Source organism: Lissotriton helveticus, chromosome 2_1 (assembly GCF_964261635.1).
Source record: "Lissotriton helveticus chromosome 2_1, aLisHel1.1, whole genome shotgun sequence".
Taxonomy (NCBI): Eukaryota; Metazoa; Chordata; class Amphibia; order Caudata; family Salamandridae; genus Lissotriton; species Lissotriton helveticus.
This window is the reverse complement of record NC_136059.1, coordinates 1,795,814,766-1,795,830,316: the sequence shown is the minus strand read 5'-3', so window position 1 is coordinate 1,795,830,316 and position 15,551 is coordinate 1,795,814,766. Positions and strand designations below refer to the sequence as shown.

Sequence of the window (15,551 nt, the reverse complement as noted above, 5' to 3'; positions counted from 1 at the left end):
CAGATAATTCTAGCCAATATTTATGATCCGCCTCTTTCTTTGCATTCCACATTTTGGCAGATGAGCGGACTGAACACTCTTGGGGGTGGGGGGGGCGGGTGAGAAAAGGTTTGTTTAGGTTCCTTGAGGAGGGAAAATATTGATCATTTTACACACTCCAGGCCTATGGTACATCTGTTTGACTCTTAGGCTATGCTAATTTACGAAGCTTTTTTCCTGTGAAGATTTTACAAAATGACACAATATTACATACTTCTAGCGCATGGTGTGGGATATGGGTATCTAACAGGGCTTTATGTATGTGAGAACATACTTCATGGGGGAAAAAGTGCACACGACACAGACGTGAGACTGGTTCACGCAGAACATAACTTTCTGGGAGATGTTTTCCAGTCTCCTGCAGGCGTAAAGTACACAAAATCACTCAGTGTGAAATTTTGAGGAATTTTTATAACATGGAATTTAAAAAGTTTGCTAACTTCAACCACAAAATTAACATTTCATTGATGGCAAGTGTGTAATTGTTGTTGAAAAAAGTAGGAATATGTTAACTGTTTGTGAACTCTTTTTACCTTCATATTTTTGTGTTCTAAAATACAAATGTAGACTTTTATAGCTCCATTCATCCTTTCCGCGACATAATTAAACAAGCATTAAAAATGCAATAGGTCTCGCCTTTATTTAAGTTAAAGCCATTTGCTTTGCTATACAATACCATTAGCAAAGCAAACGGCTTTAACTTAGTGAAAGGCAAGACCTATTGCATTTTCAATGCTGGTTTTTTGTTGTTGTTGTTTTGTTTTTAAACTGCTGTCTTTCTAGGTTACAGTAATTAAAAATCAGTAGTACTTTCTCTTCACACCAATAACAAAAAAGGGTTATTTTAGGAAGCACCCATACTGTTATGATAAAAGGATGAAATCAATAATTTTTTACATTTTTTAAATTATTAATGGTAGCATATGGTCACATGTTTGGATGGCGACATATTTTCTTTTTTTCTTTATTTTTAAGGGATATGCTAGCAATAAATATAGTCGGACCACCTTGCCTAGAAATATTGGCTTTCTAATGCTTGTTGGAGATGAGAATTTTTTTAAATAATTTGACATTGACCCAGAGCAAGTGAGAGAAAGGCAGAAAAGAGAGAATAAAGGAGGACGTGAAAGACTGACAGGGAAACTGTAACATAGCCAGAAACCAAGGGTGAAAATAACCAGCACACGTGAAATAAAGATAGCAGAAGTGGAAGGTGGTGGAAGAAAGAGATACGAGGAGGGAAGTCAAGATTAGGCAGGCTTGGTATTTGGCAATCCTGGTATTCTGTTGCACTGGCAGCTAGCTTCTAAGAAAAACTAAAGTTCAAAGCACTTTTTTCTTCCAAATTATATGGAGGGTGATTGAATGAGAGGTTTGCTTCAAAACGTCCTTGGTACAGGGCATCATCACATTGCATACAAAGTTCTTATGCTCAAACAAAAAAAAGCCAATTTATTCTGTTATTGCTGATCTTCTCAGTTGGCATCTTACTATTTCTCGCATCTTTTTCTCCCTCTGTGGCCTTTCTAGGATTCTTATATGATGCTTCCTTTTCAGTGGTACAACACATTAATACATTTGCCAAAGCAACGAAATTCCACTTTTATTCCCCTTAAAAAACAAAGCTTTCGTTATCCATTTTGTTGACCATGTTAATGCTGGTTGACACGCTTTAATTATATCAAGTCTTGACTAGGTTAATGCTGTCCCAAAGGGTCTGCCATTATCGTAGCTCAACCACCTGAGAGGCAAAACTCCTATAATCCTGAAAAATGTAGGATAACAGTACACCGATCTTGTCCACTTCATACTGACCTTCGAGTTGGTCAAAATGTCTAGTGGTATAAAAAATCTGTGTAGCAAGAATACACGGTTCTTGGAAAGTGCTTGTTACACACCATCACATACATAATACCGATCCTTAAGTGTGGAGACAACATTTTAGAACTTCCTACCGGTCAATTCAACACTAGGCTTATATCCAGTTTCAGACAATGGAAAAGAAATCTTTTTTTAGAATATACTTCCCTAGTGAGTAGTTTCCATCAATGGAAACCACATCTATTATATGCATTTTATTGCTTTCCTATTCAGGTGAAGACTGCTTTTCCTTGAGTAATAGTTTGCCCACCATGGTACTAATTTGTTAAATGCGCTGTTAAAATGTCTGTTTTTAATCGTTACTACTATAGGTATATTAAACACTGCTAATAGAACCTTACAAGCTATATTCTGACAGCCTATCCTTCAGAATCAAGAATATCTGAAGTTTACATTGAAACAAAGTATTAGGCAATTTGTAATCATGTTAAGATTGGACATTTTACCTTTAAATAATCTTAAAAAGCATTGGTTTGACAAAGGAGAGAAGTCTGGAACATGTTGACTCTGTAGGGGTGGGATTCAAGATATTAAGCATGTCTGTCCCTGCAAGACAGTGACAGAAGTTAGGATTCGCTTTCTAAAACCTTTGTGTTTCAAATATAATGTATTTAAAGTCAATGATTTGATTGCCTTAGCAAAGACATCGCCTGATGCATTTGTGTGCTACAAGCTATGTGTTTTTCAAATCGTTTTTACTTCTGTATTAACAGTATGCTTGTATTGAGACTGACACGTCTTTTACTTGTCCTTTAATTGATTATTTATAATCATATATGTTGTTGATCTCTGAGATCTATATCAATTAAATGTGAATACTACAAAAAGTCATAGTAACCGAGCACTGTTGAAAACTCAAATAGAATTGAGTAGCACCAGCATGCCTACACTGCATTCTTCTTTTTAAGATTTGGTATACACTTAACCAATCTTGTATTCACTACAAATTGTTTTTTGTCTGCAGATCACCAGAAATTGGAGAGAGAAGCCCGAATTTGTCGCCTTTTGAAGCATCCTAATATCGGTAATTTTAAAAATAAGTCTTAATTCATTGTTACTGCAGATCATAGCAAGACCATTTGTGATGTTTACTGACTAACCGCTATGAGTGTTATTTGATCCATGTTAATGACATGGCATTCGGTATATGGAGCTAGCTATGTTTTCTGCCTCAAAAAATGCTTTCATGTTGCTTTTTAGTTACATTTTGGGTAATCTGAGCAGAGAGGCTAGGAACTAATGTCCACAGAGACTAACTTCCTCAAATATATAGTTGAGACTGGCGATATTGTATTCACACCTCCCATTTTGTTATGGTGGTGAACGAAGTGCTTTCACCTTAATTTACAGGGAGGAAATACAGTAGTGCTTACTTGTAAAATATACTTTGTGATTTTTTTGAGACATGAGTGGCGTACGTTTAGAAAGCAATGCAAAACTCCAAGAGAATTTAAGGTAATTTAAATTGAAAGCATGCATGCGAGTTGTTCCTTTGGCTTCCATTTACCATGTAGAGTTGTTGTGGAGATCAGAGTGAGATCATAAAAAAAGATTGAGGTGAGAGATTCTATTTTATAGATATTCTACTTCAATAGTTCCAACTTTTCCTATTTATACGACGTGTTTTTGAAGAACTGCACCCAAGTCAAAATTAAAATCCCTCCATTCACCTCCCTGACCGCCGCAAGACCTGGTGGCATAATGCCCGAGGGTCCAGGTGGGATAAAAGGAACTTGGAAGTCTCCAAGCAGCATATCCACCCATCAATTATCCTCAGTAGGCAAGCACATGTCCTATTAGTTACTCCCAAAAGAACACAGCAGCAGGTGGGGATAACAGAGGGAGCGAACCCGTGCTTTTTATCTCACTCTGTGTAATATACCATTGTTTAGTGTACACCAGGCAAGATGGGAGGAGCTCCCACTAAAAAGAAAGCATGACCAGTTGATGGCAGTGTAAGGTAAAGACTACACAGATCTTTTTCTAGATCTCATGACCTCGGATTTTGCATCAACATGTCATATCAATTTTGGGTGTGAGCTTGGATCTTTCCCATTGACAACTATCACTAGGATATATTATTGAAGTTTTGGAGAAAATTTGCCCTTTTCAGCATTGAAAGGGCTTATTGATGAATCCTTGTTTGTGAGTCTTTAAGTATCAGAGACTTAAACATAATCACAATTGAATCTAAAGGAATCCACATCGGAAATCCAGGCAAGAACATCCACACTGCATAATCCATACATAAAGGTTTGTTTAAATTAAAAAATTACAGAAGGCAAAAACATATTAGTCAATCAGTTCAAAATTCTCATAAATGCAGATGTAAAAATATCATTGGTAGTGAAAACTAAGCACCAATCTAATCAAAGTCAGAACTGGTTATGTTCTAGTGCAAGGCAAATACTGTGCTGATCTGTCAGGATCAATGCAACTAAGGGATTTCAGCCACCACAATTGCACTCAGGTCAGCTATAAGGACCTTACGAGTCCCAAGTGTGGCAGGGTATGCTCAGACGTGAGTCCCTTGTTCACTTGGCCACTGGATTCAAGACAGCCTGGCTGATGAGGATTATGAATCCGAAACCGATCCCAGGATGCTTGTTTCCGGTCCAGGGAAGACATGGCTTGGCAGTTCGGGCTGGACTGTTCCCATGAGGCACAGGGTCAGACTGATTTGCATATAGCCATGTCTGAACTGGGGTGGCTGAACAAATCAAACACTCACCCCCAGTCAACTGATCTGGGTTTAATCCATCACCATTCTTTAGTTCACTCAAACGCTCCGTCCATCATCCCCTTTTGTATCGCTTTGTTCCCCCTAAGTGTTGGTTATGCTCAGACGTGAGTCCCTTGTTCACTTGGCCACTGGATTCAAGATAGCCTGGCTGATGAGGATTATTAATCCGAAACCGGTCCTAGGATGCTTGTTTCCGGTCCAGGGAAGACATGGCTTGGCAGTTCGGGCTGAACTGTTCCCATGAGGCACAGGGTCAGACTGATTTGCATATAGCCATGTCTGAACTGGGGTGGCTGAGTGAACTAAAGAATGGTGATGGATTAAACCCAGATCAGTTGACTGGGGGTGAGTGTTTGATTTGTTCAAACGCTCCGTCCAGCATCCCCTTTTGTATCGCTGGGTGCACACAATACCTTTCGCTGACAAGATCATCAGTCTCTGGTTCCGGGACCCCTGCTGGTTTCCACTCTGCATGCTAGTTTCTCTGGCAGCGTGTGGAGAAAGGAAGGTGGGGCTCAGGTGTGATGCGTTGCTCTTGATTCAGACTCCACTGACGTAGGCATTGCCCCGACAATGCTTAGGGAAAGGAATGCAGCAATTGTGTGCGACACTCTGCTTCTTCGTCTGGGCTCTGCCGCCACTCTTTTCCTTTACACCTCCGTCCCTTTCTTTCCCAGCGTGCAGCCCTCCAATCCTCGAGGCTCCTTCTTCTTTCCACCTCCCCTGGTCGCAACCTGCTCCTGCACTATCACAGTGCCCACCATGTGGTGTCTTGATTGTTCAGACTCCACAGGTTAGTGCCCATCTTTGCCCCTACATCACTTTAAACACCTTTGCTCTTAATACTCCGAGCCTAGGCAACATTGTTTGCTATTGTGGTTCTTGCATCCTCTCTGCGCTACACTACCTCACGTGGCCATTGGCTGCCTGCTCCTAGCCGTTTCTATCCTCTCTGATTGGCTCATCCCCTTGCCCTTCTGGCTTCTATGCTGTCACCTTTAAGACCATATAAATCTCCCTCTACGGTCCACCTTTGAATTGTACTATCACTTTCCCCATACATTGTAACCTGTAAAATTGTAACCTGGTCCTGATGACGGCCTAAAACTGTTTAAAGGCCGAAACGCCTTCGACTTCTACAGCGTAATGCACAGCGCCTCTCTCATGACTGCTCAAGAAAACGTACTCTGTTCTTAATGTATCAAATGTATGGGAACCACTAAGAGTACACTGTATATATATTACGTCTTGTTTTTGCGCCTTTTCCCCACTGTATATTCCCCTTCATGTGTCCACTGCGGCATTCACCTACTCACGAGCCCTTGTGCACAGGGTTGTACAGGTTACATGACATTTAATGTAAAGCAGAGTGTTTATAATTGTTATTTTGATTGCATAACTAAATATATGTAAAAAGCATTTCCTCAATCAACGTTTCCTGGTTCCTTGTCTCTCTGCTCCCCTTATTCCATGTTTGTTGCAATTTATAGTGCTTTCTTGTAAATTGTCTACTAAACAAAACCCTTTGAGACACTGTTGTATGCTATACACCACTCTGAATGAAGCACAGCTTATGGGATCCACAGGGCACAGAGCTCAACTGCAGATTGGGGAAAGCACTGGTCTTGGTTCATGGCGCGCCGTGCTCCACTGGCAGTGTTCATAGGAGTCACTTCCTTTGAAATGGTCAAGCGCCGATCTTTGCAGGGCTCAGCTGCTGAACTCATGGATAGCAGAGTCCGGTAGCCGTGTAGATGAAAATGAAGTCTTTGATGGCCCTGAGACTTTGTGAACAGGGGGCAAGCCAACAAGCCCTTGAAGGTACTTAAGCTTCTTCTAGAGGTTGTAGAAATATGGTTCTGTCCTTCTAATTGCCCAGGCAAGAGGCAGCAGGCAAACCCAGCAATGCAAGTAGCAAAGTGGCAGTCCCTCCTACAGCACAGCTCCTCTTCCTTGCAGATTCAACTCTGGTCCCAAAGGCGAACTTAGTACATGATGTCAGAGAACCAGTACTTATACCCAGTACTTATACCCATGTTAGCCTTTGAAGTATGGGGGACCTCGAAGAAGGGCCTTTGTAGGGCACAAGACCCTGCCCTGCTCCAGACTTCAAATCCAGGGGACACGAGCCGAGTCCTTACTGGAAGACAGGCACCTCAGCCTAAGTAATTTCGATGAGTTGAACTCCAAAACAATACAAAAAAAACCAACACAAGTATTCCTCAAACAAATGCACAAATTATTACATATTTTATTGAATTGACAAATATAAAATATGGACATTTTAATGGAATTAATAAACTGAGGATACCCATCATTCACAGTGTATTCTTTTTGAAGCACTTGTAATGGCTGCTCCCACAAATCAATCTGAGGATGCCTGCCATCTTAAGTTTTAGCCTCTAATTTCATATTCCTTCACATTTACAGAATGGGTTAAAAGTTTTCATTTTCCATTTTGTTAGAATATTTCATTTTCTAAGCAGTTGCCGATCCCCTGAGTGGGCCTCATGGACTGCAGTGGTCTCCAGACCATAGTTTATAAACCACTGGTCTAGGGTGCTGCAAACCCTATTAATTAGCTAGATCCGTCACCTTGAAACTTTCTCTGATGGTAGTGTGGGGGCCTTTGGGTGGTCATTTTTAAAGGGAGAGTGTGCTCCTTGTAGAGGACAGCAGGACAGTTAATGTAGTCTCACTGTGAATGTTCTAAATTAGACCGGTTATCAGAGCTTTTTAAGGATAATAGTTTGGCTAGATTAAACACTTTTGTTCAAGGTATCCCAGAGCGTATGGGGCCAAGTATTCAGAGAATTCTGCCCCGTGATTTTGATGGTGCAGTCTGGGTTGCGCAGAAAGCCACCTTAAGCATGTTCTCAGATTGTGATCCAGAGTGCAGAGAGAGTGAATACGTACTTATTTTCGGGGCAATCTTCACATAGGATTCATAGACGTGCAGAGAATTGTAATGTGATTCCTTCCTCCACTAGGAGCACTTGGAGCACCTTCAGATCAAGAAATCTGTAGCCTGATATCTTTTTAGCTAAGATTCATGCAGAGTCAGCTCACTTAGTTCTCATGCATTTGCAGCTTTAACATTTATTGTTGTCATGGCTTTGACATAGATCGATTTCCAGTACACTATCTGTGAGACGGTCAAGGTTATGGTGAGCTGTACCTGGTGATTTAATTATGAACAAGCAGAGCCTTCTCAACAGCATGAAGTGATGGTACTTTGGAAAACTGCAACAAGTTGTTGCAAGAAGGATGTGTCTCAGCAGGCTTCCAGATCTTTCCATTTATTTGTGAGTCCTTTTCCCCAGTACCTGAAAGACCTGTGAAATGTTGACTACCCTTGGGGGGGGAACACATTTAGCATTAGTTTGGCGTTTGTGCCATTTAAGTGCAGGCTGCCCTACTTGAATTATTTGTAGATGGGGTTTAGTAAGAACCTGATCTGGAGTAACTGTGTTATCTTGAGAATTTATTTTGAATTGGCAAATGTTGATATTTAAAAAGAATAGCACAATAATTGAGCCTTCAGCAATGGCACAGTTTGTTTTCTACCTGATGAAGTGTATGGTCCCATTGTGAATTTCCGGTGACTGATTTATTGAAAGGCGTTTATCACACTCTAAGCATGTATCTGTAAATCTAATAACCTGGGATGGTGTTTTATGGTCCTCCATATTCTATCCAACTGACGGGTCAAAAACTTTACGGTGACTAGGGAGATTGTGTTGCTGTGAAGTTTGAAGCTTGAATAATAGTTGTGTAGACTATTGTGTGTCTCTGCTAGTTCTTGGGGTTGCACAGCAAATACAATTAGGGAACGATCATCCCAGATTCTAAGTTCCTGCTCCGCTGTTGGTTTTTTCATGACCAAGAAGATTGCAGAACCATTTTGTATTGTTACCTGTGTCAACCATTTAACTCACAAATACCCATTCATGATTCCCACCCATCAGAAATACAATCATATTTAATCTACTGACCACACATCTCCACCAAATGACACTGACCGTCTGTGATGGAAATATTTCAAACATTGCATAAATATCATCCCTGGACTTCTAGAAAGTTGCATGATGTCATATAAATATTTACATTGTGTGCTGTGAAAATTCAGAAAAAAACAATAAGTGGTGCTATTATGGTGTGCCATAGGTTTTAATTACCCCCACCTTAATACATTTACGTATTTGTTTATTTACTTATTTAACATATTGTTATGACTTTTATGTCTGTTACTTTAACATTAGAGCCTTGGAAATGGCATTTCTTGGTGAGTGTTCAAGAATGTTGGTCAGTTACTGACAGAAGCCTGGGGTGAACACCAATCGACTCTGTATGCTGTCCTTTAATCTATGGATCAAACTGTCTATTCTACTCTTCCTGGAATTATTGTGACAACATGTATTTGTATAGTGCTGATCACAAAGTATAGGCTCGCTTTACATAATAGTGACTTGAGAGTCCCAATATAAATCAGAACAGGGAAGGGGAGAAGCTAAGAGGAGGACAGCATAATAGAAATGGGAGGTGGGTTGGAAGCAAGATTGGAGACATAATGGATAGGAGGAGGGAGTGAAGATGGCGAGTAAGTAAAATAGTAAGAAGTTGAGGGAGCCTCAGAATTAGGATGAGGGTATGATTGAGAATATTTGGAAGAGGGGAACACAAGGGGAGGCAGGTGGAAGGAGAAGGAATAACCTGAGGAGTATCGGAGGAGTTGAGAAGAAGGGGGAGGGGAGGTAAGTATCTCAGAGAGTGGAGTAGAGGGCAAGGAAGAAGAGGTGGAAGTGGGTAATAGAGGGAGAGAGACATGGGAGTTGGAACAGAAGTGGGTGCGGTGGAGGATGGAGTAACGAGGTAAGGACGCGAGAGGAACAGAATAGAGAAAGTAGGTGCAGGGCGATTTTGAAGTGTGAAATATGAGGGAGTGAAGCAGGTAAGGAAGTTAAAGTTGGAATGGTAGGGTGATAGCGTAGGGAGGTACCGAAGGAAGGCATAAGATCATGGAGCAGAGGAAGTGATGCATGGGGATGCAGAAGGAGGGGCAAGGAGGAGTGTGGAAGGTAGGGGCAAGAAATTGCTGGCACCGGAACCAAGGGAGAGGAGGAAAACCAGTGTCCCAGAGGTGGGCATTCCAGGACAGTGTGGATTATCGCACCTCTGGGTGTGAGATCGATGGGATGCAGGTACTGAGAGGGTGACGCATGCCACACTTTCCTTCTATGACATTTGCCCTGGGGGTTGGGATCCCCTTGGGACCACAGCTTTTATTATTTTATTTTTTTTAACATTTATTTTGGCCCCACGGTGGAGGGGGCCCCACATGGTCTAGGCAGGCAGAGTATCCCTACTCTTCCGACTTAGTACCCCGTCCTGAGTTTTTTTTTTTTAACTAATTCTCAAAGTCCTGTAATGGCTTCCTGCAGCATTTTTCTTCAAGTTGCAGGATGCCAATCAGAGCGTGATCTCCCAAGGGAGCATGTCTCCCATGAGAGTGAAATGGCCCATGGGGGGGAAAAAAAGCCCTCTGGGCCAATCGGAATGCTTTATTTTTCAAAACTGGATTCGAGAGACTAGCATGAGATTCCCTAGATCCCATTTATGCAGATATATATAAATATTTTTGAGACTTAATATCTCAAAAGCTACTGAACAGATTTACACCAAATGCACACTTTCTGGACCAAGATGTACCTTCCTGTTAAATATGGTGTAATTCTGTTCAGCAGTTTTTGCGGTACTGCTGTTAAAAACAATCATTGCCGTTGTCCATGTCTTTTAGCCATATAAACAAACATTTTCATGCCAAATACACACTTTTTAATTTTGGTATACATGTAGTAATTCAACCAAACAAAAGCTTATAATTTAGTAGGCTGGAATGCAAGCTATACTGCACCTAATTATAGGACCTAAACATAAGGACCCAACTATAACGTCACTTTAACCTTTTTTTTTTTTGAGTAAACATAATAATCTTATAAATATATACATATAATATCGTGATTTTTTTAGTTGATGATAAATGGGACATGACAGTATATGAATGTTATTTATGTGGTGTACGTTCAAACTATTTTTTCAATACACGAGATTACAATTTAAGAAAGCCAGTGATAAAATAATTTCCCCCAAATCACTAGTTTGGTCATCTGTCTAAGCTGGGGCTAGAGCCTAGATTCCTAGACTTCCAAATCAGCAGCTCAACTACGAGGCATAAGTGATTATATCTGGAACCTTGGACAGGTAACCATTTTATGATGCCTTGCAGCTAATTAGGAAACGTTCTTCAAACTTTTATATAATCCAGTTTTTATTTTCTATGCTTGCTAGAAGGTCCTTGCAAATCATATTTTAATACCCACTGCCTTAACTACCTTTGAAAACAAGAAGTAGCAGAAACTGACAAAAAGGCAACATATTAATTTTAATGACAAAAAGGAACCAAAACAAGCACTGTTCCACACAACAATGACACGAGTTGCACAAAAATAGGCGGACACAGATTATTTAGCATGACCTAGAAATTTAAATATTAACCTTTTGAAGCAGTAGAGTTAGTGACGAGGTCATTAACAAAGAAAAAAGTAGACCTGAAAACATTTCCTAAAATGGCCGCTGTGTATGGATATTAGTAATTGGTCCATGCTTTTGGAGAGGGCTAAAGACAGGAAGAGGCATGACACATGCATGCCTTGGACAAATGAGGAGGAAGACTAATGGAGCCAGCAAATGGCAAGCTCATGGCCAGGCTGAAGCGCACAAAGTAGATTAAACATTTCTCTTTTCAGAGACAGCGCATGCACTGCCTGAAGACAAGACGTAAAACAGGCATTTCCTATGGAAATGCTGACCTAACTATAACTAACAATTGGCAACCGCCATTGGGAAATACATATTAGATAGGATAGATAGGATAGATAGGATAGATAGTACACTGGCGGTATGCAGGAAAGGTGTTTCTATTTATCATTATTATAATTTTTTTTACCTTAAGTGAAAAAGGTCACAGGTCTTTCAAGCTGGGACATTATATATTCGCTTGATGTTGGACTACAGAGAGAAACATGAATGCTTGCAGATCACAAGCTCGTTAGCTTGCATGTCTGCATGAGTGAGAATAAGTGACGAAGGTATAAATAGATAAGTGCTCTTTCTTGCGCTCCAACCTGAAACACAAATTAAATAAAACATTTCTTCTAAAATGTGCTTAATGAATGTGTGAAGCATTAGACATAGAGAAGAACTTGGCAGGTTTTTCTATGCAGGTGTACAGGTCTAATTTGCATCTGATTACACCATGCTTCACGTTTGAAATTAAGGAAGGGCTTTCTGTAAACACATAGGGCCTCTGTGCTACAGTAGATCGGGGAGCAGACAGGCTCACAATTGAGTGCTACTTTAAAACCATAAACAACCACATGAATTGGCTGAAAAGCCAGGCAGTTTGGAGAGGGAAGGGGGTTGTTTAGGTGCATGAGCTACCTGAGGTGGACTTGTATTTTATACAAGATTTAAAAATGTTGAATTGCAAGGTCTAACCATGAACTCTACTCCGAAGACCCCATGGTAGCAAATAAAAAGACCATGCTAGAAAAAATGAAAAGTAACATTTCTCCCTTATTCTGCCATCTAATTACTATGGAGGAGTTTATCGAGGAGCATTGGGTGCAGGCCAGACTTTGAAGTAGGATTACAATTGGGGACGGGGGGGGGGGGCACCTGGTTCGGTATACCTCCCCGGAAAATGTGGGCGACTGGTGCAGTCTAAAGAAATGAAGTCGCCAATGGACTATTTTGCTAGGGATAGGATTACATATGGAGCTATATTTGTGCTACCAGCCACCATTTTAGGGGCATCTGTACAGTGGCTGGTAGTGTTTATCAGGAGGAAGAGTTTTTTCACAGCCCTCCAACCCCAAGGATGGTTTTGGAAATAGAGTGTCTGTTTTGGGATAGTGGGGCTGCAGTTTCCTTGGAGTGATGTAGGACATATTTTGGGGAACTGGTGCATATGATGGTTCCGCGTTTGGTTATTGCTGGGAGCAGATGCTTGTAGACTTTTGATGAGAGGTTTCAGTTCTTTCAAGTGGTTTGAATTGTTGTGGTATCTTGCAAATGCAGGAAGCTAAAGATTTCGAGTGGGAAGAAGCAAAGTTGTTTTCTAATTTATCATAACAATCAATCGGAGCATTTGTAAAGCGCACTACTCACCCGTGAGGGTCTCCAGGTGCTGGGGGGAGGGGGGATGATGCTACTGCTCGAATAGCCAGGTCTTGAGTAGTCTTCTGAAGGCTAGCAGGTCCTGGGTCTGCCCTAGGAGAATGGGGACAGTGTTCCAGGTCTTGGCGGCGAGGTGGGCGAACGATCTGCCGCTGGAGGTCGCTCTTCGGATGCGGGGGACGGTGGCGAGGGCGAGGACGGCGGAGCGGAGCTAGCGGTTGGGGGTGTAGAAGGTGAGTAGTCTGTTGAGGTATGCTGGACCGGTGTTGTGGAGTGCCTTGTATGTGTGGATGAGGAGCTTGAAGGTGATCCTCTTGTTGACGGGGAGCCATGTGAAGTTTTGTGCAGAAAATGAGGGTCAAATCAGGGGGAAATGTGGGGAGTATATTTGGGGGTGAGGAGAAGTGGCAGAATGTTTTTCACTATAACGAGGTTCTTAGTTTTGTAAGGCAGTATTGCCTAGGGTTGGGTAATGTTTTGGTGCTGCGCATCTACATTAGTAAAGCAGCCTTTTTCAACACTGCAAGTGGTCAGTAGTACTTTTTTGCAGCATATCGCCCAAAATAGCAGAATTAACATAGCACTACACTTTTAGCGCAAACCAACCAACTAACCCACAGCCTTAGAGATATTGCTTTTTAACTTTACCTTAAAAATAAAAACAATAAATCCAACTCTAAAATAAAATGGCCCTTTCCTTGTAATCTTCTAGTACAAAAAAAAAATGTTATGGTTGTGATTTTGGGATATGGGAGATGCTGCATTTGTATCATCTGGCCTGTCTGCTCATTCTTAGATCTAATTAGACAGCGCAGCGTTGCCAGATTATATGTGAACAGCATAAGAGTTTTCAGAGTAGTAATCAGAGGGGCTTATGCTTAAGCTGTGTGTGAGCGCGTGTGTGCGTGTGTGCGCGTGTGCGTGTGTGCGTGTGTGCGTGTGTGTGCGCGTGTGTGTGTGTGTGTGTGTGGGTGTTTGTAATTAATGTGTGTTAAATATTGACTGTGGATGATGAGCATACGATTTAATTGACCTCGTCAAATCCATATTATAATATTGCTAAAAAAGTATATAGCAAATAAACAAAGCAAATAAGGTTTGTGTTGGATCTGAATGTCAATGTTGACTTCCTGGGCAAGAAGATTCTTTACCTTTTTGTACTTGTGTGTTATTAGTATAATAGACGATTGGGTTTCATCTGTTTTTCTAGTGTTTTCATGACTTTTTTATATTGTAACCTACTGGGGACAAAATATCAGCAAGTTCTTCCGTTGTGAGCTCAGGAAAGTGTGTGCCGTGGTGAGTCACTCGTTTTGACTGCTACGAGGCTGGTGGCCTTTTTCAGTCTCCACAAAACGTAACTTTCCTTATTAGTGATCTGCATTCAGTTCATTTTATGAATGAACTACATTTTCCATGACAAAGTATGAGGGCTGGTTATTTTGCATGTTCCTGAATTCTGCATTATGTATTTACACAATCAGTGTGTTATCTGCTCACCAGGGGCCGTAGATAAAACTGTTGAAGTAACATGCAACTTTTAATGGGATATGGGTTAAGTATGTGTGTGTGTGGAGTTAGTACGCTGTTGCTCCATGCCCTCAACATGATATAATAAATCCAACTGCACATAATTCCCACTTACTTTAGCACAGAATGACCCCATGTTATCAGCACAGAAAAATGGATTTAACTGTCAATTATATATTCCCCTATGCGATTTGTGTATACGCTGGATGGACACCTGGACAAAAGCGGTATAGGAACTAGCCCCTCTGCACAACAACAAGGTTCCTAATATGCTACGTGACTAGTGCTACTGAACCCAGGCAGAGAAAGTGGCCTATAAAATGTAGAGGGTACCCCAAAAACATAAGAAGATGGAGAAGAGATGGTATACCAAAGATACTTACCATAATTCCTGTAGGAAAAGGAAATGCTTATGCGCCAAATGCTTTCAGTTTATCTGGCTGTGTACAATGTCTGCAACTGTTAGTTCCTTCCCTTTACTTTTCCGTTTTCATGTTAAAATAAAGATTTGGACATTTACATTTTGCATATTTAACACCACCTAAATTTCACTATGCTGCAGGATTTTTGTTGCCTTCTGCAAGGCTGCAGTAATGCACATATTTTCCAAGCTTCCACAATGCTACTATAATACAAGAGCTGCATTTCAATATTACCTTGTAATCAGATGTGAAAAGAGCTGCAGATCTAGTGACCTACAGACCTGCATAACGAGCTGCTTATAAGAGTGTCCTGCCTCAGCTCTGCATTCTCGAAGCGACTAGTAGCCTGGTGTTGTGTTTCTGTAATGACAAGCACATTGTGACAGGGCATGTCTCACTGCAGCAGTGACCTGCCCATCACACTGCGAACAGGGCTTATTATTTCTATAGTTATCAGCTGCTTCGCACAGTGAGCAGGGTGATTGGATGATAGTTGACCATTTTATACAATCTTGCTGTAATGCATATTTATTACTATCATCCACACTGATTCATCCATGAAAATAATATCCAAGTTTCCACAAAGTTGTAGAATTGAAGGGGGTTATTAATTTGTGAATATTTATTCTTCCTCTTGTAAAAGCACACTGGTTAACTCTCAAAACAGTGAAAAACTATTTTTCAAAATCCATCACACT

At 40.9% G+C, this 15,551-nt stretch overlaps 1 protein-coding gene across 17 annotated transcripts in view; it reads left to right on the top strand.

Moving 5' to 3' along the window:
* CAMK2D (calcium/calmodulin dependent protein kinase II delta) overlaps positions 1-15,551 on the top strand; it is an 805,387-nt gene that overhangs the window by 246,069 nt on the left and 543,767 nt on the right. For all 17 annotated transcript variants that reach the window (XM_078676756.1, XM_078676751.1, XM_078676753.1 and 14 more), the window contains exon 3: positions 2,885-2,944. In XM_078676756.1, the coding sequence (XP_078532882.1) occupies positions 2,885-2,944 (60 nt within the window). The remainder of the gene's footprint in view (positions 1-2,884; positions 2,945-15,551) is intronic.